General features: G+C 51.7%; 1 protein-coding gene across 3 annotated transcripts in view; it reads right to left on the bottom strand.

Moving 5' to 3' along the window:
- The window catches only part of Glis1 (GLIS family zinc finger 1), a 196951-nt gene that overhangs the window by 71474 nt on the left and 97501 nt on the right, over nt 1-27976 (bottom strand). For all 3 annotated transcript variants that reach the window (XM_076564661.1, XM_076564660.1, XM_076564662.1), the window contains 2 exons: nt 5472-5640; nt 27-912 (listed from right to left, as the gene is read on the bottom strand). In XM_076564661.1, coding sequence (XP_076420776.1) covers nt 27-912; nt 5472-5640 — 1055 coding nt within the window. The remainder of the gene's footprint in view (nt 1-26; nt 913-5471; nt 5641-27976) is intronic.

Genomic DNA, 27976 nt, shown 5'->3' with positions numbered 1-27976 from the left:
CGAGGGCCGGGCAGCCCCGGACTCACCATACACTTGTTGGGCTTCTCGCCCGAGTGGACCCTCATGTGGATGAGCAGCTTGTAGCGGGCATTGAAGGGCTTGTAGCGGCGCACGCAGCCGGCCCAGAAGCAGGTGAAGTCTTCGCCCTTGCGCTGGTCGATGTGGCTCTTCTCGATGTGCCGCACCAGCTCCTCCTGCTGCTCATAGGCCGCACAACAGTCCACCCAGCGGCATGCCTGCCGCCCGGCCACCATCCTGCCCGCCAGGCCCAGCCCCAGGCCTCCGAGGCTGGGGCCGGCCGGCAACTGAGGCAGCGGGTAGGGGGGTGGCAAGCCCTGCTGGTGGGGAGCGAAGAGCTCCGAGAACTCGTCCAGGGGCTCCTGCTTCAGGAAGCCTGTCTTCCGGCACGCTTCGAGCGGCAAGCTGCCCTCGTGGCTGTCACTGGACGCAGGCTCAGGCTGGGATCGCTTGGGAGGGCCCCCGAGATCTCCCGGCAAAGGTGGGCTCCGGAGTCCGTTTACACAGCTGACTAGAGCCGTCTGGGAAGAGTGGACGACAGGATTGATGTCGGAGGAGGCACAGGGCGAGGAGGCGGCTGAAGAGGTGGGGGGCAGCCCCAGGAGGCAGCAGCGTTTCAGGCTGCCCTCGGGGAGGTGGGCCTCGGGCTGGGGACCCAGGCCTGAGACAGGTTCACTGCCCAGAAGGTAGCAGGAAGGTGCAGGGTTAGGGAGGCCTCGGCCTGGGAAGTCCAGCTCCGACTGCAGGCTTGTGGAAGACGGGGCCCGGCAGTGGGTGGGCAGGGGCGTGTGGGCGCTGGCCATGGCCTGGTAGTCAGGTAGGGCTTCCTGCTTGATGTGTTGAGCTGCTGGGAGGCTGCCGCCATTCACGTAGGTAGCCTGAGGTCTGGGGGACCTGGAAGACAGCGGCCGGAGTGATTATGAATGGTAGGCACTCTCCAGTGGTGAGGGTCGGGCCGGGCTGGGGGGAAACAGAGGACAGAGACCTGGAGGGGTCCGAGGAAGAAGTGGAGGTTAAGAGGCAGAGTGGGAAAGACCAGAACTGGCTGTGCCGAGGGCAGGGAAGAGGCGGGAAGCAGAGAAGCAAGAGGAGGAAGAGGCAGCCTACAGAGAGATGGACGAGGCAGAAGAGGCAAGGAGGCTAACCCAGGATGAACGAGCACACCAGGAAAGACACAACCCCTGGCCAGAACCTGGCCCATTCACCGCTTCTGATACCATCTTGCTTGCCTCCCAGCTTCCCTGGGGTCAGGCCTGACCCTCCCTCGTGACCTTCAAGTGAGTACTGTGAGCAAAAGGCTATGGTGAGTATTTTGAGGCGTCTTCGGGTCCAGCAGGGTTTAAATTCCACTTACATGCCCTTTAAAATTTCAGTTTTTGTAATCTCCTTCATTTAACGACATCTAGCCGTACCTAGCTTGTCTACCTTGTCACACACAGTCAGTGTGACGGGGAGGGAGCCTGAGGCACAGTCAGGGGGAGGGGACAAGAGTCTGAGCAGCGTGGCCCAGAATTGTGAGCTCAGATGTGAGTCTGGGAAGCCGTAGTTCTGGGGAGAAACACCGGAGATGGGAGACCAGGTCTGAGGTTGGGGTCGGCTCCATTCTAGATGGCAAACTCGGGTAAACTGCTTCACTCTGGGCAAGTTTTGGGCCTCTATCCTCAGCAAGAACTTGATAATCCTATTCTTGGTCATGAAAATGGCAGGACGTGGGCTAGCCACAGAGGCCGTCTTTACCACGTGCGGGGTCCAGTTTCCCCAGTGGAAGAGAGCCCTTCATCCCTCCTTTATAGGAGGCCACGTTTAGGGAGGCAAGGGAATTTCTGCACGGAACTGTCCACCGTTGTGGGTGGTGACAAGGTAAGACACAGGCAGAAATATCAGGGCAAGACTGTCACCAGAAGATGGGAGAAACCTGGAGGGTGATACTGGCAGAGGCGTCTTACCACTTGCTACAGGAACTGAAGTCTGGCCATATGCTCAGAGCCTGACTAGCAAGGCTTGTCTGACTCTGCTTCCTCCTCTGTGAGACAAGAACCACACCACTATATGTAGAAGAGGGGGATGGCCGGGTTTAAGGGTCAGCTGTCAGGGAAGGAGAGGGTTAGGCTATGGTACCACTGTTATTGCTTCTGCAAGACCACTGTCCATGGCTCCTCCCAGCCAGAGCTGAGCCCCCTGCCCGTCTGGTTCCAAGAGCTCTAGACAATGAGTGGAGGGAACGGGAGTGAGGGGGAGAGACGGTCAGAGCCCGGGGTGCTCAGAGCTTGGCCTCTCACCTTGGATCACTGCAGGGTCAGTGGAGGGAACAGGGCCTGAGCCATCATGCAGTAGCAAGCCAGGGCCAGGCCTGGACCAGGAGCCCAGTTTCCGTCTCCTGTGCAGAACTGACTGCAAGCTCTCCTTGAATGGAGACCTGAGGGAAATGTCTGCCTCTTAGACACCAAGCAACTGTCCATGGAGCTCTTTTTCTTCTGAGCATCTCTGCTGAGGGGCAAATGCACGTCCGATCCCCAGGGGTGGGGACACTGGGCCTGCCACAGCCAGCACCAAGTGCTACTGAAGGAGTGAATGTGAACGTAGGCACTTTGTAAAATTTAGGGAAACGAAACCATGGCTGCTGCTTTAGAGGGGCACAGTGCAGGCAAAGGCAGGCCGGCAGACGGCAGCGGGAGGCTCCGGGTCAGTGAGTGCCGTCAGCCAACGGCTGCAGCACCTGGCTGAGTCGGGAATATCACTGACAGCCATCAGAATGGCCTCTGTGGGACCAGTGGGAGGTTCCAGCCTGAGGTCTCATGGGTGTGGCAGGGTCTGGCTTTCTCTCCCTGTCCCTGTGTGGCCTGACAGGTGGTTCTGGTCACTCTGGGGTGAGCTCTGTAACTCCCTCTAGACTTTGTGAGCCCAGGGCCCTGAGTGCACAGTGACTAAGAGGCGGACGCACCAGGCACCCCGCCCCCGCGAGCTGACTCCTTCTACCTTAACAGTGGAATGATGGGTACTAGGTTCTGCCTGGTACAGGAGCAAACCTTTAAAGGACACATGCCACCTGTTTCATACAGACTCGTACCTGCAAAGCCAAAGGTGACGGAGCAAGAGCAGACACCCGGGGCTTTATGAGCCAGAATCCCAGTACCCTCACAATGCCATGACCTCGAAGCCAGCACCCTACCTGTCAAATGACCTCGTGAGAACCACGCCATCTCTTTAGGGCATCAACATTCTAAGTCGAGGGCATAAAACTTTTGACAACCGTCTTGGACACTTTGCAAAGCTGTTCAATTTGAGTAATCAGCTTTGGCAATCGAGGTGTGAGGGGTAAAGGTCCTCACACCTAGGCGGCTCACGCTTCTGTGCCCTCAGAGCCTGCAGCCTGGGCTGAGGCCTCTTCACTCAGTGCCGTGTGGTGCTGAGGACACAGGTGACTTGAAGTCCAGGCTCTGTCTTTGGGAAGCTGCCCCCTGAGAGAGCATGAACACTCTGCTGAGAAATATTAGAGTTCCAGCAAAAAAGAAGAGAGCCGGGGGAGGGGCTGAGAAAGGCCAAGGCCTCACGCTACAAACATGTGGGCCCGCTCAGCACAGAGCCGGAAGGTTGCAGAGGCAGCAGAGGGGCAGGAAGCTGGGGCCTGATGCCGAGGCCTTCCGGTTCTACGAGAGGCCTCTTTACTGTGTGCTTCTCTGTTCTTTACAGATCAAGAAAAGGGCTCTAGAAGCCAGGGATCTGTCCTAAGGTTCCCCGGGGTGAAGTAGGACAGGATCTTACCCGAACATTATACGGACCGTAGCGGGGGTGGGGAGGACACCCGTTTTTAGCACAGAAATGACACAATTGGGACACTGCTCATGTTACTTAAACTTCTGCGCTGCCTCGAGATGAATGTCACTGGGCCAGTGACATAAATCACACATCCTCCTGCCTCAGTTTCTCTTATGCCATTTGTGGGCTAAGGAGGTCAGTATCCACCCGGTGACTCGTAGTAAGTACTTCATAGCTGCCACTCGACAGCCAGGGACCCGGGCCCAGGACCTTGGGACCCAGTGAGATGGTACTCACATGCGGCAGTCATTATCATTAACATCAGGAACTAGGCTGCAGGCAAGGTGACCAGCAGGTGGCCGCTGAAGGAACCCAGGTGGAAGAGCAAGAGTTAGAGGCTGAGAAGGGCAACAGAGTGCATAGGAAGGCCCACCCCAGAGAGGCAGGACTAGAATCGGGCATGGTCTAGAATGGGGGCCATGTTCTTTTAGAAAATGAGGGGTCTAAATGTGTCGGCTCAAATCCAGCCCATCCAGAGGTTTCTGGATACAGACTCTCCTGTGCTTTGTACTGTCAAAATGGTATTTAAAAGGACAAATGGTGTTTCTGATTTTTTTTTTAGCAAAACTAAAACAAACAAAAACAAAGTGCAATCACACCTTGGTTTGGCACAGCCCAACACAGAATTAACACTCCCCCCCCAAACAGTGTCCTGCCACAGCCTCGGTGATTAATCCAGGCAACAGACACGTGACTAAAGAGTGGGCAACTTGAAGCCTAAAAGATACTTATTATTCCTCTTACAGACTGAACGGCCCTCTCCCAGTTCATATGCTGGAAGTCTAACCTTCAGAGTACTTGCATTTGGAGACAGGGCCTTGAACACGAGATTAAACTAAATGGGGTCATGAAGGTCCTTACGACAGCATGCCTGCTTCCCTTATAAGACAGGAGCAGAGACCACAGAGATAAAGCGATGGCCGTGACAGCCAAGGAGACAGGTCAGGAGAAACCAAGCCTGTCAACCCTTGATCTGGGGCTTCCAACCCCCCAGAACTGTGAGAAGTAAACGCCTTTTATTTAAGCCACCCAGTCTATGACATTTATTATGACAGCCTGACCAAATGAATACAACTCTTTCAAAACAGAAGTCTCACTGATATCAAAGAAGGCCATCGGGAATGGAAGTGTCCTATCTAGTAATGGCTCCCACTGTTCAGCACTCCTGGAATGGAGACCCATGCCCCTACCCCCAAGGACTCCGCACTGGCCAAGCACTTAGCACAGGGCAGGAACTATGTGCTGGAGCAGTGGAGGACAGACTATGAGGGCCAGTATCCAGAGCCTCTTGCCGGTGAAGCAGGCTCGGGGCATGCTGCCCCCGGGGATCAGTTGTGTGCTCCCATGACATTCAAGCGGAGAGGGTAGGGTCCTAGCAGAGGTTTCACTATGAACTGTGGATTCTGGCTTGAGGAAGTTCCTGATGTTCTAAGAGGAGACACCTCAGCTGTGATACAGGGACACGCACCTTAAACCATCTGTGTGTCCCTTAGGGTCCCCTGGCAAAACAAGGAGGGCCTATACGAGGCACCTCTGTGTCAACAGACTCAGACACAACCCTGGCCCTGTTGTGCCTCAGTTTCCCTGTGTCCCATTAGCCGGGCAGACTAGGTGAGGTGGACAGGATGGGCACGTACCTGCTAGGGTGGGGAAAATGAAGCAGCCTCTCGCAGACAGGGGGATGACCCCGGGGCGGTGGAGTCCCTGCGGGGAGAAACAGACCCTGGTGGCAGGAAGGGCTGGGACCCTCGGCCAGGTCCAGGTCCAGCAGGCTCTTCTCCGAGCAGTGTCCATAGCTCCCGTTCACTAGGCAGAAACAACAGGAAAGAGGAGACAGGTGAATGGACAGCTGCCAGGGAGCTGGGGACGAGGACAGAGCCCCGAGGCCACCTGAACACCCTGCTGCAGTTGAAGCCCGGGACTCATTGATTCCCAGAATCACTCGGCAGAATCTGTGATGTAAGTCTTCAGCTCTCAGGTGTGCACGCTACGCTCCACTGCTTGAGTGGCTGCCAGCAAACGGGATTCTGTGAATCGGACACTGTTCCAGGAGCAAGAAACACTGGTGAGCCAAACCAATGGAGCCTCGATGCCCGCAGACTGTTACCTCCAACCCCCTCAGAGAGGGAACTCAGACCCTGGGCAGGGGCTCGGGTTCTGATGTGCCAGACTTGGGGGGTGTGATTTCGGGTCTGTCTCAGTGGTTGGATTGGCGATGCTGCACCAGTGGACCCCGGAACTAGAGATGTTTTGGGCGCATGTGTCAAGAAGGAGGTGTCTGTCCACCTTTATCTGGAGCCACTTGGTACCAAAGCTCCCGCTATAATGCTTCTGAAATCACATCACGCCACAGACAGTATGGTTATTCATCTCTGTGTCCTGTGGTTCTCTGATGGCCCAACTATCCTATACTCTACACTCCGGTCTGCTTATAGGTTCTGTGAACGCCTCAGTTGAAGCATGGAATGGCCCGAAGGTCCCCACAAAGTGAACAAAGATGTCAGACATGCTTGCCATAAGCCTCTCCCACTGTCCCTCATCCACAGTTGTTCATCTACGGGCAATGGCGGTTAATCTGGAAATTATCCTTTAGGCTCTATGCTCTATCACTTCTGGGGTTAATGCTTTGGGCCCGAGGGTCATGGCACAGGCCTCTTCACTTCCCAGGACCCATTCTACAACTCAGGTACCTTCCAGTGTGTGTCTGACCCCTGCTCCTCTGGGTACGCACACAGTGCTGGCACACAGGCTCCTACGGGAGCCCCAGGAATGGAGGGTGCGCTTGGGTTATGCAGCACTTTGAAACCTTAAAATGCTCTAGAGACGTGGGAAATATTACTAACAGCCCAAGTACTCTAGGAACTGTCAACCCTGAGCAGGAGAACAGGAAATCCCTGAGCTAAGGACAAGGACAGCAATGAGGCCATGTATGATGCACCACTGCCTGCCAGGGCGATACGAGTATTCTTATTTCTAGTTCATGCAAATTACAATAATCACTCAAGAACACCCAGCTAGAAATCTGTGCCGGGCTCTTGTCCCGAGTCTGCCAGATCCCAACCCCACGCTTCTGTGTGATAAGAAGTGGCCTTTTAAGACGGCATCCCCAGTCCTCGCTGAGCTGAGCCCATGTCGCCAATGACAGGCAGTACTAGCTCTCCCCAGCTCCGAACAGCACTTCACAGTGTACAGATGAGAAGGCCCCGGGTTGGGTGAGGGTTCCAAATAACATCTGCTTCAAGCCATGTCCCTGGCGGCACGGCACTGGCCTGGCCTGCTGTGCGGACCGCTTGCTCTGCTGGATTCGGCGGCTGCCCAGCCAGCCCTTCCTAGGGTTATGCTTTAATAACTTGGTTGTATTTTAATTAAAAAGAAATCCCTGGTAACAAATGTGAATGGCCTGAGTTAATGAGAGCAGGCTGCAGTTCATTTAAACGCCGGCTCTGCTTGGCCGTCCTCGCCTTTTCCAGATCGTTTCTGCATGCAGTTTTATTGTCCCACCGAGGCAAACCCTGGGACTGGCCTCCAAGAAACTGTGGATAATTTTATGACCATTAATGGCATTTGGAGCAGAGAGCATCACAGGGGCGGTTCTGACAGCATCTCCCCCCTTCCAGGACCTTCCGAGACCTCTGGGTCATGTACCTCCTCCTGCAAGCACAAGGCGGAGTGCAGAGAAGGAAGGTGGACCTGAGGAGCAGTGGTGACGCCCTGGGAACAGTGGTGACAGGCCTTGCATTTACTCAGCCCTTCCTCAAGCCTCCTGGTACCCATCTGAGGACAGCCTCGCGGCGGCCGTTCCTTTTCCAGCTGGGCTGAAGAGATGGAGGGCCTCTCATCTGGCTCAGGGACACAATCCAAGCTCAGACCTCTGGGACTTGGAGACCCAAGTGTTGTCTCACCCCATCCCGTCCTCCCCGCCCGTCCTCCCTCCAACAAGTGTTCCCAAACAGGCCTCCAGGAAAGCAGACAGAGTAGGGTTAACTGGTTTGCCAAGGTCACACAGGACAGGCAGGCTAAGCTGACTGGAGCCGTCAGCAACCAACAGTAGATCAATGGCGGACCTTTCAGCTGCTTCCCGGCTGCAGGCAGGAAGAGCTCTCCATGTGATAAACGAGCCATTGATGCTGGGAAGGAGGGGAGAGGCGCTGAGGTCGGAGTTGGCATTGGCTGGTAACCCAAGCCTACTCAAGCGCTCGTCTCCTGCACTCCACTAGTCCCTGAGGGAAGGTCTGACCTCTGAACTTGGCAGAGCTGAGCACCAGAGCGGACAACTGGCCATCCAAGACCACACAGCAACCTCAGGCACAGCTGGAGCTCTAGTCCAGTGACAAACTGCTCTAGGTCTCCCACCTCCTCAAAGGCTGGACCTCAAACCAAAGGCTGTCATCTATGCCCCAGAGATAGGTCCACCCCTGACGGCCACACACCCGGGTCTTCGGAACAAATGTAGGCGCTGTCTCCTCCCTGGTGGGGTCTTTTTCTCCATCCCCAAGGGCACCATGAGACCCAGAGTAGGGCTGCTCCTGTTCATACTTGTCTCCGGGAGCGGGGATGGATCTTCTCTGGTGAGTGGGAGGATGCGAGCTGTCCATCTAGTGCCCTGCTGACCTAATGTAGGGGTATCCAGACCAAGTGGGGCCCCTAGGAGCTGTGTCTCCTTCTAGGCCATGGAAGCCAAGAATGGACCCTACACCCTGGCTTTCTCCAAGCACATGAAGCCCTTTGACAAATGGTGAGAAATCCTCCAGAGTCAGGGCTGGAACTGACCATCTGTTCTGTTAGTACATAAAGAAACAGGCTTTAAAAGGAAAAGAACTTTGTGTAGCCACACCATACATTCACAGCAGAACCTGGACTGGCACTTCTGAAACCAGGTAAGAAACTGGTCTGGTTTCCCTGTCTGGCCTCAGTTTTCTTGTCTGTACATGGTGCCAACACCTGCTTCATAGGGTTGTGTCCACAAGGGAGATGACAGAATGCATATGCCGGGGACTTAGCTTATACTGAACACTCAAAGAATAAGAATGATGCCAGTTCCTTACTCTGTGCTTCCTGGAGCTCAGGCAGGGCTCTGAGAAGCAGTCCATCCCCAGGAAGGCCTGGTCTGGACGGTCCAAAGCCAGACTCGGAGGGACAAACTCCCAGGCTTAGGGTTCACCAAATGCAGGGCTCAGCAGCATGGACGAAGCCCCGATGAGGAAATCTGAAGCAAGTGGCTCTCACTGTACCCGAAGCTTTGCAAGTTACCACAATGCCTTGAATATAAAGTAGAACCACACCCAGGGTGACCCCCACAGGAACATGGCATCTGGCTGAACCTGCTGCCCTCAGCATCCAAGGCCCAGGGACGCCTCCTGCAGCCCCCTGCAGGGACCAGAAAAGCCTACGTGCTGACTTCTGGTTTCCAACAAGCAGGTTTTCTGAACCAGCCAGGTACACCAGGCCAGGGACAGGTTACAACACTTGACAGTTCATAAAAACTTCACAGTCCTCAACTGTGAGCTTCACTGCAGCCCCCAGGAGCTGGCTAGGCAGGCTCAGGGCGGCAAGTGAGCGGCCCAAGTCCACACAGCAAGGACAGAGCTCCGAAGTGCCGGACTGACTTAGCCACCTAGTTCGTCAGCGAAGTATTTCTGTAAAATGCAAACCAGTAGACATCCAGCGGCTGTGTGGGGAGCCACAGCTACGCCACTCTGCCACAGAGGAACCAAAGCGACACCGGAAGCAGAGGACCGCACTTCCAACAGGACTTGATTGGAAAGAGATCCCTGGCTCTCGGGATGTGGTGGGTTGATTATGAACTGCCCCTCACAGGCCCATGTATTTGAAGACTTGGTCCCCAGTCGGTGGTACAGTTTTAGGAGGTTGTGAAACATTTGGGACAGGCTTTTGAGGGTTGTTGTGAGGCCTGACTCCTGGCCCAAGCTCTCTGCTGCCATGACGTGAATGGCTGCCTCGTGTTCCTGCCTCCGGTCAGGGGCTGAAACCGTAAGGGGAAACTTCAAACTTCCTTAAGTCTGTACAGACGTTGTATCACTGTCTGACAATGACTGAGGGAGCCGAGGATTCAGTCCGCAGCTGCTGCGCTTTCCTCCATCTACAAAGTGGGGAGACACTGACGGGTGGTGCTGACAATGGAAGTCAACCACCAAGGCCGGCCCTGGTGGGCATGGAGATGGATGGGGCTCCAGCCTGGCTCTAGGGCCCCACAGCCTGGGCTCACCCATCCGTCTGGGTGCTGCCTCTCATTCTCACAATGCTTTGCTAAGGCATGCCCTTACCAATCCAGAGCTCTGTGGAAGTCTCTCTCCTCCAGAACATTCCCTGGTCTCAGCCCTCTAGGAGCTCCCCCACCACTCGGCTCACAGAAGCCCTGCGAGTAGCTGCTACACAGGTACCCTGTGCACACAGTCCAGGCCTGTACCTCACGACTCATCACTACCCCTAGAGCTGGATTATATCCCCCCCCAAACACACACACACACACACACACACACACACACCACACACACACACACACACACACCACACACATACCACACACACACACCCACCCCCCCACACACACACCCACCCCCACACACACACACCCCACACACACACACACACACACACACACCACACACACCACACACATACCACACACACACACACACACACACACACACACACCACACACACACCACACACACCACACACACACACACACACACACACCACACACATACCACACACACACACACACCCCCACACACACACACCCCACACACACACACCACACACACACACACACACACACACACACACACCACACACACACCACACACACACACCACATACATACCACACACACACACCACACACACACCGCACACACACACGCACACACACACACACACACACACACACACACACCACACACACACACACACACACACACACACACACACTGGCTGTGCTGCCACACTGGCTGGTGGGAACAGTTAAAGCTCCACCTCCTCCCAAGCCTGCCATAGCCCCAGGACAAAGATCTAAGTCTCAGAACTGCTAGCAGGCCTAGCTCCAGATGTGAACCGGCCCAACCTTCTCCATACAGAAAACAGGCCAGCAGGGGAGGAGGAAGGGGCTTGTTCATCGTACCCAGCAGGGAGGTTCTCTAGACATCTCTGAGCCCCCGCTGAGTGTGTGGCCCTCATTGGAGCTCACAGTTAGGTTTGCAGCAGGTGGCTGGAAATGCTGAGGGACAGTCTGTGACAGTCTGTGAACTGTCAAGTTCACTCCCATGCCTACTCTGCCAGACATGTGATTTAGGGGAACTGAGCAACCTTGGCACCTAAGAGCAAGTCCACCATTGCCGTCCTGGGTGTCTGACTCAAGTGAGTCAGTTTCTTCCTACGTAAAATGGGGTTCAGAATCTCAGCTGCAGGGGTGGCTGTGCTCATCAAAGGGGACACCGCATGCAGAGCCCCCAGCACAGCTTCTGGGGCAGCTGGCATTCCGAAAAAGGCCCCTGGCTTTGGGTCTCTTGACAGGCATGGGGATAAAGCCCGCTCTCCTGGGCAGTGAGCACCAGTGACCACCACAAAAGGGCAGCCTCAGGCCCGGTGCGCCTCGCCAGCAGCCCTTCCCCAGGAGCGTGAGTGAGCACAGGCTATGCTGAGTCTCAGCTTTCTCCTCTGAGCAGTGGGAACAGGAGAAACTGGATTTTATGTGCCAGGCCTTGGCAGGAGGAGCATCACCAAGCACCGAGGACTCGCACCTCCTATTCCCAGGCCCAGTGAGCAGCTCACCTAAGGGGACACAGCAGAGGCGGAGCACAAGGCCTTTCTCAGGCCAGTCCTGCCCCAGCAGGCTGCTTCGCTGTCCACTTCTGCACTGGAGACACCAATGTGCAGCTGGGGTGACTGAGGAGAAGCGGTGAGCAGTGGATGGCCAGGCTTCTTCTGCATCCCCACGTCCTAGCGAGATAGGAAGCCGGGGCCGTTCACTTGCTGGAGTGCGGGGGTGTTCACAGCTACCAGGGGGGCTGTAACCTGGACACAGCCTCCACAGCAGCGGCTCCTGATGGCTGAGCTCTTGCGCCAGGCTTAAAGTCGCCCCCCGTCTCTTATCCCAGACCACAAGGACCCCATAAACTCCCCTTTAAAGCTAAGCTAGATTTATAGGGACTCGGGCCAATAAAACCTGAGCCAGCTCACCTCAAGATGGCACGGCACAGGAACGGAGCAAACCCACAGCTCTGCCCCAGGCCAGACAGGCCACGGACAGCCCAGGACGGTCACACACTGAACATAAACCCAGGCCGGACAGGCCACGGACAGCCCAGGACGGTCACACACTGAACATAAACCCAGGCCAGACAGGCCACTGACAGCCCAGGACGGTCACACACTGAACATAAACATGCTGGCATACAGGCGCACAGAAGGGCCAGTTCTTTCCTCACATTCTCACATACTAACTGTAAAACAAAAAAAAATTAAAAAAATGAAGATAGGCAATAATGAGAAAGTCAATGGCTACTAGTCAGAGAGATACTGGACATGGAGAAAACAGTTTTTTTTGGTTTTGTTTTTTTAAAAAGCCTGGCAGTTCTTTCCCATGTACCTGCATATAATTTTTACTTGTAAAATTCAGGATGGTAAAATAATCAACATATTCTCTTGTCCCGTCTTTTCCATCTAATGATGAATACCAAAGATGATGACGTTCCTGTTATGTGTCCTGTGAAGTCCTTGGCTCTGTCCACAACCTAGGCTAACTCATGTTTTCCAGAGGCAGAGGATGAGACGTGTCTATGGTCACGCCATTATAAACAGCTGTCAGCTCCACCATACCAGGAAGGGCTGCTCCACGTCAAGGCCACAGGAGAGATGCAGCCCATCACCACCGCTCTCCCAGTGTGTGTGAGTCTACTGTGGCTGTTACAAGAAGCACATAGCCAGAGTGGTTGAACAACTGGGTTTTATTTTCTCACAAGGTTAGAGACTAGAAGGCTTAGACTGAAGTCCCAGGCAGTTTGGGTTCTGGTGAAGGCTGTTTTTCACGGCTTGCAGACGCCACTTTCTCACCATGGGCTCACATGGCCTGGCCTTGGAGCATGCTCACAGAGAGAAAGAGAACAGAACTACGCTGGTGCCTTTTTATCATCACACTAGTTCTGCTGATCAGGACCCTATGCTTATGAGCCCATCTAAGCTTGATCACTTCCCTACTGCAAATGCAGCCACACTGGGGTTCACTGCAACCGTGAACCTGGAGGAAGAGAACACACTCAGTCCACACCCCCCAGTATCCAGCCCATCCCTTGCCCTCACTGAGAGAGACAGCAAAGAAGATGGACCCTATTTTAGAGAGCCTGAAAATGAGAGCAGAGAGTCTGCTGGCAGATGCCGTGTAGACGACTCTGGGCCAGCCTGGCCAGGTTTTAATCTTGGCCTTGTCATTTACCAGCTCTGTGATCTTGGGTAGAGCACATGCTTTCTCTTCTGGGTGGCACGGCGTATGAGGCTGAAACCATTCCGCACTGCAGGAGGGAGGTGCCGAGTGCAGACCCTGGCATACGGCAGGCACTGGACACTGGGTCTGCCCTCACTGCTCTCGTTACCCCTGTGCCAACCAGCGTGATCTAGTCCTCTCAGCTGGGAAGCAGCACAGACATAACACAAGTCGGTCAGAAGCCTGGAGTTTCTACTCCATGCCCAGGAGGAAGCATCCTCTGCTCTCCTGTACGCACGTGGACGTGGATAGCACTGGGAAGTAGTTGAAGCCATCTTGTTCAAGGGGAAGCCATTATGTCTCAGAGAGAACTGATGTGAGGACAGTATCAGTAAGACGGGACCCTCAAGAAGAAAAGGGGAGCGGTGTTCAGCACTTGTGAGTAGGTACGTTCTTAGGGTGTTTAACACCTGCTACAGCCAACAAGACCTTGTTAATACAATGTTCTATGAAGTTAGTTTTATGCACTCTGGCAACCTTTCTCGTATGAATATTTAGTCCATTTACACCACTTATATTTAATGTAATTACCATATGTTTTGAATTAAACCTACAATCTTACTATTAATTTATTTGTCCCACCTATTCTATATTTTTCCACTTCACCCTCAACTTCTTTCATATTAAGTGGTTTTATTATTCAGTCTGTTTTCTGCCTCTGTCAGCTCATGAGATATACGTTCCTCTGCTTTTCAGTTACCTTGACGGATTACTGTCTAATAGAGGAGTTTTTTCCTACTTTGGCAGGGCAAGAGCACAGGACTCTTACCTCTGCTGCCACCACCACCCACACAACCCATTAATGCCCACTGACACTCACCCCCCTTATTTTAATTCTATTATTCCATCCTGTCCTGTCCACGCTCCTGTCTAATGACACCAGCGTCTGGACCACTTCCGTGTTGTGTTCTCCCACTTTGGGTCCCTATCTCTGTGTAGCCTGGGCTTTCTGTTGCTGTGGGTCTAGTTCATCCTTTCTTCTAGGGGGCCACCCTTCAGGGGCTCCAATCAAAGGCAAGGCTTCTCCTTCTGGACTCTGAACTCCAATATCTGTCTTCCTAGACCTTGAAGCCATTGGAAGCATGCCTAGCTTCTCGGCCTCTAACTGCCAGGCTCTGTTCACATTCTCACCTATGCCTCTTCGGCATCAGCAAATATGAGGGGTAGAAAAAGCAACATGGAATGACAGAATTAGACTTCAGCACATCTGTCTCCCTGGGAACAGCCTTTCAGGCTCTGCCTATCCTGGTAGCCCTAACTCCAATTGAGTCTATGTGCACAGTAAAGCTGCAAAAAGCTCCCTTGAGTTCACTGACTCTTGGCTTGCATCCCTTGCAAATGGTACGTGCCTGAAAGGAAGATGTGACATCCAATGTCATAGTCACCTCAGTGTGCTGTTCTTCTCTCCGTATGTTGATCCTTTGGATCCTGGCTGTTTGGCGGTTCTTTAATGTCTTTAAGGATTAAATGCACCCTACCCCCAAAACCCACCATGTTGAAATTTAATTCCTGCTGTGTGGTATTAAGAGCTGATATCTACAGCAGGTGTTTATTTCACTGGGACTCTATTCCTATGAATGGATAATATGGATAATGCCTTTTCTGGGGAGCGGTTTGTTACAGTAGGAGTCTAGTCAATCACACAGAGAGTGGACTGGCCCCTCTTGCTCTCTCTTTACCACGCCCCCCCCCCCCCACGAGCTATGCGCTGCCTTCTGCCCTGACATGAAGCAGCAAGAAGACTTCGGCCAAACGCACTTGCATATTAGAGTTACTGGCCTCCAGAACCGTGAGTGAATGGATTCTGCTCACTATAAGTGGCCCATTCTTAGGTTCTGGATAGTAACAACACAGATTGGATCAAGACAGAAGCTTAGTCGGATACAAGTCAGTTTGTTACAGGCCAGATATGAAAATATTCTTCCAATAAATAATGTCATGACCATGCACTATTCTATTTCATGGCTATACATACTTTATTCCTTATAGTTAAAATTGTTTAGAAAAGAGAAAAACAAAACCAGCCATGTTATGATCACTTATCTTGTATTTATCCATATTTATAGCCTTAGAATAATTTTCTGGATATGCACGGTTGCTGAGTCCAAAGATATGCACAATTTTAAGCATGGCCCTACTTACTGTCTAAAAAGGCACTATCACTTTATGCTACCAGCAGTACTCCTGTTTCCTCTGAGTATGACTCTGGGTATTCCCACTTAGAATGAAAAGTCAGCCAGTGAGATGCTTGGCAGGTAACGTGCTTACTGCTCAGCCTGACAACCTGCATTTGATCCCTAACACCATGCAGAAGAAGAGCACATAGTCCTGACAACTCTCCTGTGACATCTGCACCTGCAGTACCCTGAGCATTCCTATACCCCCTTCCCCATCTCACCCTGAAACAAAAATCTGCTAGTTTAACAGTTTAGAGCCACTAGTAATAGAAAAGAACAGGAGACCTTTTCTATGCCCACCAACAGAACGGATGAGTCAACTACAGAAAATAAACAGAAATCTGATAGGCATTAGACATGGCACACACGGCAAGACACCACCACAATGCAGAAAGCCTGATTCAAAAGCTTCTCTTTCTTAAAAACGCAGTTTGTGGATGACATTTTGGTAGTTTTTCACCCAACTTATGTGTTTTTCTTTACTGAATGGCCTATTAATCACAAAGTATGTATGAGACAAGAAACTGAGACCGTCTCACACGTCATGAGGGAATCATTTCCCAAGCAGACCCTCCGCCAGCCCGGCCTCTGTGAAAGAGGGGACCCTAAACATTCATGTGAAGGAGCCGGACGCTGGACCAAGCAGCTGCCAATGGTAAACACACAGGAGGGGGATCTGCCTCACCACAAGGCATTGTACCCGGTTCTTCCTGGATTTATAAAAAATCTCCATCACAAGAGAAAACATTCTTAAAAGTTACTTTCAATGAAAAGGCCACTGGGATATAGTTCAGTGGTAGAGCACATGCTTAGAATACTCAAGGCTCCAGGCTTAATCCCCAGTGCCACAAAACCAAACACCAGAGAAGGGCAGGATTTGAAATTCCATACATTTAAAAAAAATTAAAAGTCTTGATGGTTTAAAAATAATGGAAAAAGGGATTGATACATCAAATGTTAACAATTAACACACACGCACTGAATACCTAACTGTGTGCCAGGATGGGGCACCAGAAATACAGTTCTCTTCTGCCCCAGGCACCATCAGTGTGCTGAACAAGAAAGACAAATCTTGACTCTTGTGGTACTTGCGTGCTGGTAGGAGAGAAGACAATTTCAAAGGTAAAGCAATAAATTAGCCCTATAATGTCGGGTAGATAGTACATGTTGTGAGTGAAAACAAAGGTAAGAAGCTAGAAAATGAAGAGAAGCTGAGCAGTCAGTGTGAGGGGAGGTCTGTCTGTCTGTCTGACTGGGAGCCCAAGGGAAGGGAAGGTAGAACCCGAGAGGCCACGTGGAAGGCGGAGGCGGCGTGGCCACGTACAGATGAGCATTCTAGGCAGAGGGCAGGGCCAGCAAAGGCCCCAAGGTCACTGTGTTCTCCGGAGAAGGAACACAGGAAGGCACAGAAGCCCAGTGTGCAAAAGAGAAGCCGGCGAGGCCACAGGGGAAGCGGGACTGTCCTGCAGGACTCTGTCTGGTGACAATAGTGAAGCGGGACTGTCCTGCAGGACTCTGGTGACAATAGTGCTGGTCTTAGTCTGTCCTGGCAGGAAGCCACTGGATCCTGAGCACGGAGTGGCAGATAGGACAGTACATGGGCTCCAGTCTGGCTTTGCACAGAAAAGGTTTCAGAAGGAAGGGCAGCTACCCAGAGATGTGGCTTCAGGACCGAGGGATTCTAATTTTCTCGGCTCCCTGTTAGGACAGAGGAAACAGGAAAGGTGACCCTAGGCATTGCTCCATCTCATACAATTGTCCACAAATACAGGTTAATTTTATAGTGTATACATTTTAAAATAGGCTTTAAATCTCTCTACCACACATACCAAAATATTGCATACTGTTTTTGAAATGAATAAACAATCCTCGAGGCTACATCAAAGGCTTGAACTAGATTCCGGCCACGTAAGTGACTGTCCTCCAGGCTGCTCAGTTGGCAAACTCCCCCTGGTCCCCTGGCCCACCACAAGCAACCAAGAGAGAAGGAGAGCAGAACACAGCCTAAAAGGAGCCTGAAACATTTAGCTACCGAGGTAGATACACTGCTGGGGCTTCCCAGGGCCCAGGACCCTCTTTCTCAGAGAACCCCTCAGTCTCTGTTATAGGGGCACTGACCAACCCAGGCAGAAAAGATGCTAAACGTCTCTGCGGCAATGGACATCCGGAGTATCAGGGACCAAAGGAAAGAAAACATGTCCTCAGTGAATCAGAGACCCTCCTAAGGATGGACAAGAACAGCCCAGTAAACAAGTCCCAATACTTGTAACACTCTCAGGTTCTGTTTGATCATGCTGAGTGAGCACAGTTCCAAAACCGAAAAGCTGGGCTCTCTCTGCATCTGTGAGCCTAGCACTCATGTTCCTCTCACCCGCGGTGTTACAGGTCCACAAAGCTCAGCATCTTTGTGAAGATGGGCCTAAGAGTCCACAATACCAGGCAGGCTCCATGCTCTCCAATCCCACCCTGCATTGTCGCGGACTCTTGGAACCCCACAGGAGTCCTGCCTGGCCCAAGTCACCCAGGGAGGACAGTAATGGTCACCAAAAGTCACTTGTTTTTATCCAAGCTCAGAAGGCAAGGGCAGGAATGGGGTGGTAAGAAATCTAGAGGAAGTGGCTCTTGGTTTCTATAAAACCTGAAGACGGACGGCAAGTCCAGAGTCATGAGTGTTAACGTAGGTATGTATTTACGCCCTCACAATTCAGCCTCTTTCTAAACACCTTTTCCTTAAAAACAAGCTAGTTAGTCAACTCCTCTGCCCGTGCTGTTGTTCTCGCAACGGCTGCAATGTTCTTTCCAACTGCTGGAAAATACGTAAAACCCAAGAAGGAAGGAGGGCCAGCAGCAGGGTATCATCGGTTCAGGGCTCCACACCGCTTAAGGGACGGAGATGGTGGTGCCCGTGCCTCCCGTCTGCAAGAAGGACAGGAACTATGAGAGAACACAGCCAGTCCCTGACAGGATTGTGCAATTACGATGGCAGGCAGCGGGGAGTGCAGTACACGTTTGGCAGAGACCACTCTTGAATTGTGATTTAAGATGCTCTCTTGGGGATGGCCAGTGGCAGTGAGCCGCCCTCTCCCCCCACTTGATAGGCTGGGAACAGTAAACACACACTAGGCTTTCCACTCACAGTGGGTTTAGCCAAAGACGATCCCTGCCACCACCCACCACCACCCCAGAAAGGAGAGCATCCCCACCTCCAGGAAACAGCACCAGGCAGAGATGTGGCCTGGGAGGAAGAAGTGGGAACGGCCGGCCCCTTGGCCTTCAGAGAGGCTCAGGATTCCGGACCCTGTGGAAAAGATTACTTGTCCCACAAACTGGTCCAAAGACTGGGAAAGCCTGCGGGGCGAGGCACAGTTCTGGCGTCTGAAACCCCCCCCACTAGCTCCACCCCAGATCTGAATCCACCCAGCCCTGAGGGCCCTCCCCCAGGAAGCTCTGTAACTGGGGGTGGGGGTGGGAGCTAGCTGCTCTCCTGCTCTCTATCCCCCCCCACCCCCGTTCTCCCGTCTACACCCTCAGCCCAGGCATCGCTGCAACAGGATTGGGAGAGGGCCACTCCAAGGGGCACAGTGGAAACCACTGGGAGAATGTCTGGTGGTCCCAGGGCCTGGGGGCCACTGTCATTTAGGGGGGCAGGGCCAACTTACTGCCAAGGGTGGGTCAGTCCTAAGCTAACTGCTCAGTATCGTGCCAGATATTCAAAATATCTGTAAACAAGCAGTCCAGTTATGGAAGCCAGAACATAGGTCCATTTTACACAGAAAACAAAGTGCTTTCTTCATGGTTGTAATATACACTAAAATTTCCAGGCCTGGAACTACCATGTAAATTAGGGAAAGACCGTACTGTGTTTTGTTTGGAAGCTGCCCAAGGGTTGTTCACCACTTCGGAGAATCACGTCACCTCAGCCACTCCGCCTGTGACTCTGTGTCTGCAGCCATCAGGCGGGGTGATGATGCACCCAGGTGTGAGCAACCGACTTCCCCCGGCCAGTGGTGCCTGGGCATGCGCATAAGGAAACACAGTGCTTACAGGCTACCTCCTCCTTTCATCTCTTCTTTCTATTGCGATTACAATATTATGTGGTGTTTGTCTAATCAGCAGTGCAGGCAGGGAGCATTAGAGATGGACCTCTCGTCAGGAGCGAAAGGAGGCAGTGCAGAAGGATCCTGTTAGGAGGAAGACGCGCTGCAGGTAACCTCTGACTCAGGCCCACCCCTCCTTCTTCAGAGGAAAGTCCGGTCTTCCCTACATCACAACAGCAAGCACGGAAGAGTCAGGATCTGGCCCAAGTGTATCTCACCCCACCTCACAGAGGTTCTCGGAGAGGGAGACCGGGTCTGATTTCCCTGAATCCCAACGTCTGTTCTTGGATTCTGTGACAAGGTCTTGAACTTGGAGGCACCAACTGGAAGGCAGGCACATGGTTCCACACATGCTGCCCAGCAAGGGAAGCTGGCAGTCCAGATCTGTGCTGGGGCATGAGGTGAGGCATGCCAGGCTATCCCCAGGCACCTAGGAAGGCCCTGACACAGGCACTAGGCACTGGCTGAAGCCTAGAGATGAGCTCAATGCCATGCCCTGGCCCCTGCCAATGCCCAGTCTCAGCTTCTCCCTTTCCTCGGCCTCCCCGCTTCCCTCATACTTACCAATTCTGCCACCTCTAAGTCACTATCGGTTCCATCTGGACCAGTCTCTCTCCTCCCTAAATGTGACCCATCCCTCTACCACAGCCAGGACAATCTTTCTAAATAACACAAATTTGGCCCAGATGTGGCCATGTCTCCCCCTGATCCTAATCCTGTGTGCTCCCACTGCCTAGGACATAACTTCTGAGCCAATCAAGAAAGGCTGATCTTCAGTCTAGCCTTGGTGCAGAAGTCCACCCATCCCCTGTAGTTCCCATCGCATGCTGCCGTTTCATGGTGCTCCTCGGATCTGCTCTGCTCGCTCGTTTCCTCTTGCTCTTCCTGGACTATGTACCCCCTTCCTCTCTGAGTCCCTTTGTACTGGGTAGTAGTGGCTGGCAGGTTAGCATCAAATGTCGGCTGGGAGAACCACTGACTAAAAGGAGAAATGCTGAGATGAGCAAGGTCAAGTGAGAGCTGGGCCAGTCTGAAGTGAGACGGAGCCTTGGAGACCAGAGAAGACCCCTTAATGAAGACAAGACGGCCCAGAAGCCCTTCAGGGTGACGGGTGTAGGGCCCACTGAAGCCATGGTCTCTACTGTTAAGTTACTCTATACTGTGTAAAACAGGCACTTATCCTAGAGGTTCCATTTTTATAGGTAGCTTTTGACTTTATTTTGAGGGTGTTTGATGATGCCTGGGGAGCCCCACAAACATCACTATCTGTCTGGCACTATCCATGCCGTGCAGACTGACAAGACTTATTTTTGAGAGTAAAAAAGGTGTTGCCCCATGAATTTATTGGGGTGCATTGAGACTTTAAGGGCACATGGGTATAGTAAAATCATACTAGTGAAGCCAGACCCAAGAACTTACTGGAGGTGCCAGGACCAAGAAAAGGCCATAACTCCCTCATCTAGACCCTATAAAGTGTCCATCACTGTGATGACACAACCCCACCAACCCATCACCTGATACCCACTGTGTGTCAAGGATGGGCAGGAAGGGAACTCCTGGCTATCCTGGGGCTTCAGCTCAGTTTGCTCTCCAGCTGATGACATGGCCCACTGGACTAACCACTTGCTTGCCTTGCCCACCTGGACTTGGTCTTGTTGACCCTGCTTTGGATGCTGTTCTGTTCTTTTGTATCTACAACTGCCTGTATCTTTGCTCTCAACCCCGACTCTCTGGTGGCCAGATCTCCACGGCAGCAGCTTCTCCCCTGTGGCTGGCTCGGGTCTGTTAACTTATCCATACAGATTCTGTATGTATTTCTGCCGACCCGTTTCTGGAACCTCTGGAATTCTGGTGTAGCCTCTTCAACTTTTATTCCTTCTGTAACTCACACATTAGATATAGATATTTCTACCTGTGTGCTGTGAGAGTTGATATTACTAATTAAGATTGGGATAAGAGAACCCACATTTGCCTTGGCCAGATTACTAAGGTATATGGGATTACCTGGCAAACTACTATTAAAACCACTGCACCTTATGAATTTAGTGTTATTCAATAAATTCTGGCAATGTGGAAAGACACACATGCGTCCATCTCTGCTTCTGGTAGAGCATGCTCAAGGCACACGGCAACACCTTGGCTCTACTGGCTGAGAACCACTGCAACCCCCTGAGAACCACAAGATGGAAACAAAGAGCTCTCCTGAGCAGAGCGCATTTTCACTGCAAGCGGAAGCGGACTCTGCGAGTGGAAGGCCGGAAGCTCTGCTCCAGGTACACAGGCTGTGAAGAAGATCCTGTCCTTGCTCTGTGGGCTGCAAGAAAGCAACTGGCTGCTGAGGGGCTGCCATGTGAGGAGAAAGCTTGACCTCTGAGGAGGCTTTGCCTTTGTCTGCCTCCACAGGAAGGGTGTTGGGCTCTCTGCTTCGTTCCCATAATGCATGTCGTACCATACCCAGCCTCTACATGTGAGGCTGAGTCCAGGGAAACCCTAGGCAGAAAGCAAGGGTGAGCATCTTAGGCCTTTCCAACCTGTGAACTCCCAAGCTCTGGGCCTTCATTTACTCTTCTGTAAACCACAGGGAAGACACTGCTGGTACCTCCAAGTGTTGGTCTCCTCTGATCCCAGCGTAGCGAACACACCAAAAGGCTTAGTGACCCCGAGGAGGGGCTTGGAAGAGCCTGGGTCTGCTTCTTCCTCCTGTTCCACTGGGGACCTGTGCTACTAACAAGTGTCCTGTTCTGGCTTGGGTGCCTGCCCTCTTTCCCAGATCTGGGCCAAAGATAGCCTCAGGCACCTGTCACTGGACTCTGAGGCACGGGACACAAGGGTGTGTCTGACATAAGTGGCCTCAGAGGCCCGTGTGTGAGCCACAGCACCCTCAAACAGGGGGCCATGCTATAATGGATTCACACTAGGATGGAAATTCCTTAGGGCGAAGGTGTGAACCTTCCCTCTAGTGTAGTAACTGCTAGGTCAATCAGAGGCAAGACTCTCGGATGCTGCCGGGTAGCCGTCACATGCTGTGGCACCTCATATGGACAGATGACCTCATTCAGGCCTTGCTGAGGTCTGGGGCTGGGGCTGACCTATACTTGGAAAGCTACCTCAGGGACTAAGAACCTCTCACCAGGCAACCCTACCATCTTAGGGCTCCACATTAGGCACATCTGGTGAGAGGAATGGGTGAACAGAAAATGGCGTGAGGGCTGCCTGGGCCGGGGCGTGATTTCACCCAGCCCACCTGCCTTCTCCTTACCCTCTTGCTGTCCTACGAGCTGCCGAGCTGTGTCAGCTCACTGCCAAGCACAGGACCATCCACCGCCTGGCCATGAATGGGCGCAGTGTTTGTGACCAGTCAGCAAGATGGATGTTGTCTCGCTTTGGCTCCATGCACCGTAAACATTCTGCAGCAGACACAGCTCCAGGTGGCTCACTGGCTCTCCCACGGCAGCTGGGCTGGCCTGCAAGGGCCCATTAACGGGGATATAAACAAGGAGGGCTGGGGGTGGGAGGCAGGGCCTGTGGGTTAGTGCCACTGCCAGAGACAAGAACACAAGGAGACATCCCTAGCCCGGGCTGGAGGTGGAAGGGCTATGGGAAGCAACAGGAATAGCCTCCCTTCTGTTCAGCTGCGATGCTGGAACTTGGCTCAGCCTCACATCTAATCCTGCCTCAGTTTCCTCAAGATGAGAATCGGGGGCAGGCTGCACCGGAGCCCATAGCAAACATTCACAAAAGAGCTGGCAGGTCAGAGCCGACTAAGGACAAGGACTACAGCAGGTCAGAGCATTTAGGCCCCAAGGTTAAAAACATGGCTTAGAGAAGAGAGGCACCTGGCCCGGCACGTGGACTCTGCTGTTCAGCCAGGTAGCCCGCCCTCCCTGTGCTCTCGTCCTGTAAAGCACAGATCCCACTCGCTGTGCTGGCTCATGGCAACACTCACAGGAGAGAACAGCCACTGCAAGACACTGAGCTCGGGCTCTCACACTAAACCACGTCCCCAGGGTCTCACATCACCTAGCTGGAAGCAGGCCCTGGCCAGGTCTAGGGAACGGCTAGGTCTTCTGGGATCTCCCTCCTGGCCTAAGGTGGCCTTTAGATCTTAGGCCTAGCATCCAGCCTGTCTGGCGCCCCCATGGGCCTCATACCAGCCCCAGGCACCAAGCCCCAGGCTGAACATTGATTCTCCAAGAGCCAGTTGGCCAAAACTCAATGTGTCAAATGACCAATTCATCAAAAGCCAATTAGCCACAAATGACTTTGCCAAGTGGCCTCATTCCCAAATTTTCCAAATAAACAGTTAGACCAAACTTGTTTATTTTAACCATTTATAAAAGCTGACAACAATTTATGTTACTGGGGATGGTTTAGTTTCAGTTAATAAGTTTTCACTTCAAGCAGCATTGAAAAAAATACTCGGTTGGTCAAATCAAAGATCTTAGATTGCTAACTTTAGTCTTCTTAGTATTTACTATTTGGCTTACTTCATTTGATTCGGGAATCAAATGCCAATGTGTCATGAAGGAAATCTTAAAGCACCATTTGTGAGCTAGGCTGAATGGAGGTCTCTGAAGAGACCTTACAACACACCTCAGGACCTGGGAAAACCTCTTTGTAGCTACAGTTTAGGACTTTACTTATTAATTGTGTGTGTGTGTGTGTGTGTGTGTGTGTGTGTGTGTGTGTGTGTGTGTATGTGTGTGTGTTTGCACCTTAGTGCAGGTGCCCACAGGGTCCCAAAGAGGGTGTCAGATCCCCTGGTGCTGGGGTTACAGGCAATTGTGAACAGCTTGACACAGGGGCTGGGAGCTGAACTGGGGTCCTCTGCAGCAGCATCAAGTGCTCTTAAAGGCTGAGCCATCCCCCCAGCCCCTGTGTTGAGGGATTTTAAGGTAAGAACCTCCTGGATTATCTCAATGGGTCCTACATCCCGTTAAGGAGGCAAGCACACAGAAAAGGGAGGGGCAGTGGGACTAGGAGGCTGAAGCCACCAGAAGAGAGAGACAAACAACAGGTTCTCTCCTGGGGTCCCTGGGGCCAGCCTGGATCTGCCGATGTCTCTACTTTAGACCCCTGGCCTCCAGAGCCATTTGAGCAAAAACATCAGCTGTTTACAATATCCAGCATTTTCAGTCATCCAGTTTGTGCTAATGTGTTATAGCAGCCTTATGACACTAATACACACTGCTGTTGTTAATCGGCATTGAATGTCATTTTCTGTGTGGCCAACCCATCCTCCTAAAGGCATTCTTCTGCTAATTTCTCAAGAAACTTCTTAGCAGCCGGGCGGTGGTGGCGCATGCCTTTAACCCTAGCACTCGGGAGGCAGGGCCAGGCGGATCTCTGTGAGTTCGAGGCCAGCCTGGGCTACCAAGTGAGCTCCAGGAAAGGCGCAAAACTACGCAGAGAAACCCTGTTTCGAAAAACAAACAAACAAAAAAAGAAACTTCTTAGCCTTTATTTTAGCAGTTAATGCACAGCTGTGATCCAAATAGTTACACTGCTTCTTAGTTTAATTACTTCATACATCTGAGGACTTTTTATGATTTACAGTCAACTATTAAAATTATTTCTTTACAGCCAGGCAATGGTGGCACATACCTTTAATGCCAGTACTCTGCAGGCAGAGGCAGGCAGATCTCTGTGAGTTTGCAGCCAGCCTGGTCTACAGAGCAAAGCTACACAGAGAAACTCTGTCTCAAAAAACAAAAAACAAAAAACAAACAAAAAAAAATTTTAAATGCCAAATCTATCTAAACTGACCTAGAAATGTAATGGTAGTGACCAACTTTTTTGGTGAGAATATAACAGGTTGATTCAAACACATCTATGAAAATATTAGGGATAGATAACCAAAATAACATTGAAAATGGTGGGGCAGCCACATCATCAGGCTGCAAGATTTCCCGTTAAACTATAGGGATTAAGACAATGTGGTAATGACATAAGAACTGGCATTATGATCATCAACAACAATAAAACAGAAGCCTACAGATAAATCTGCACACACATGGTCAACACAAATTGTTCTTGTCCCTCCTTTGTGTGTGTGTGTGTGTGTGTGTGTGTGTGTGTGTGTGTGTGCCTACATGAGGATGTGTGCAAGCGTGTACGAGGGTACATGTATGCACAACTGAACATGCATATGGAGGGCACAGATTGAAACAGGTGTCTTCCTCAATTGCTCTCCATATTAGTTTTTAAAATATATATACATACTTTTAAAGTTTTGTTTATTATTTATTTATTTATTTATCTATTTATTTATGGTGTTTTGCCTGCACATGTGTCTGAGTACCACAGCTGTGTCTGGTGCCCATGGAGGTCAGAAGAGGGCATCAGATCTCTGGGAACTGGAGTTACAGACAGTTATGAGCCACCAGCGGGTGCTAGGATTCAAACCTGGGACCTCTGGAAGAGCAGCCAGTGCTCTTAGCCACTCTTAATCAGGGTCTCTCACCAAAGCCAGAACTCACTGATTCAGCAAGGCTGGCTGGCCGATGAGCTCCAGGGCTCCGCCTGTCTCTACCTCACACTCCACCCAGTCCTGGCTGGGGTTACAGACACATGTAGCTGGATCTGGCTTTTATGTGAGTTTTGGGGATCTGAACTCAGATCCCCAGGCTTGCGTTGCAGGCATTTTACTGACTGAGATCTATCCCCAGCTCTTTTGATACAGTTTTTCATAAGGTGCCAAGGTAAACCAACGAGGGCGAGAGTGTTTTCAACAAATGTGCTTGAAAACCTGATAGGCTTATGGAAAAGGTGAACTCGACTCCCATCTCACACCATACACAGAACTTAATTCACAATGTATTACTGACCTAACCTCAAAACCAAAGGCGTAACAGAAGAGTATGTACCGAGGGACAGGCAAAGCTTTCTAAGAGCACAGAAAGCAGGAAGCATGTAAAAAATTGATAGACTTGACTGAATCAAAATGTAAAACCTCTGTTCTCTGAAAAGTAAAAGGGCATGGCCGAGAATGGGGGAAATTCCCAATCCATCCATCCAATCAATCAGATCTGTGTCAAGGGTATACAAGGTGCTCTTGCAATAAGAATTAAAGGACGAACAAAATTTAAAATAAACAAATGCCCGAGCAGTCACTTTTCCAAAGGGGAGCCTACGTAGTGGCTAAATGTACCTAAGGAAGCGTGAAGGCGCTCTGTACTTACTCATCAGGGAAAACAAGAACAGCGGCAGGCCCAGCCTGGTAAAGGCTCATGACCAACGCCCACTAAAGGGCTGACAAGTGTTCCATCCAAGGGGCTCCATTTGGAGAGGAAACATCCCCAAGTGCAGCTCCTGGCAGAGCGAGGCCTGGCTGGCAAGCCATGGCTTCACTGACTGTGGCCTTTTCCTGCTTATGAGCAGGAGGAGGTCAGAGACAAATCCCTCCAGGAGATGACTCAAGCTAAATCTGGAAAGACTGTTTGCCAAAAGATAAGCAAGAAGAAGAACAGCCCCCAAAGGCGAGGGCAGCCTCTGGCCATCACAGTTATATGTGGTCTCATAAGAATCTCAGAGGTCCAGGAAGCACAGATGAGGAGGTGGGTGGGGCCCGGAGGCTACATCAGTAATCTTACATTTCAGCCTGTCATGATGGAGTCAGAGTCCGTCCCCTGACCCTCACTAGACCAAATCCTAATAAGCAAACCATTCATTCACTCATTCATTCATTCACTCAATCATCTTTTTCATTCTTTGGATATTCATTCCAAAGCAAGTAAACAATGCTTGCACATATACATTTGTATCTCTCCACCCAGCATCCTCTATTCCCAGCCAGTGCCCATGCAGCAGGCACCCACTGTGTGTCTGGAGATGGGCTTATTGCTACATGATAACTTTATGTAATCCTCATGTTTTTCTCTTTATAGATGAGCACATGAGCAGCCCAGGAATGATTCAAACCCCCCCAGGGCATCTGATCCCCATAATTTCACACTTGGGACATACAAAGTTTGCTTAGAACAGGGAAAAAACTGCCGGGCGGTGGTGGCGCACGCCTTTAATCCCAGCACTCGGGAGGCAGAGCCAGGCGGATCTCTGTGAGTTCGAGGCCAGCCTGGGCTACCAAGTGAGCTCCAGGAAAGGCGCAAAGCTACGCAGAGAAACCCTGTCTCGAAAAACCAAAAAAAAAAAAAAAAAAAGAACAGGGAAAAAAAAAAGACAAACAGGAAGCACTTACAAAGTTGGTAAACTGGGGTCTGAAGATAGCTCAACTGGTAAAGTTCTTGCTGTGCAAGTGGGAAGATCTGAGTTTGAACCCCAGGGCTCACTTAAAAGCCGGGTTTGGCAGTATGACCTGTGATCCTGATGCTGGGTGGGGGCAGGGACAAAGGGATCACTAGGGCTAAC

This window comes from Peromyscus maniculatus, chromosome 2 (genome assembly GCF_049852395.1).
Source record: "Peromyscus maniculatus bairdii isolate BWxNUB_F1_BW_parent chromosome 2, HU_Pman_BW_mat_3.1, whole genome shotgun sequence".
Taxonomy (NCBI): domain Eukaryota; kingdom Metazoa; phylum Chordata; class Mammalia; order Rodentia; family Cricetidae; genus Peromyscus; species Peromyscus maniculatus.
This window is presented reverse-complemented; position numbering and strand designations above follow the sequence as displayed.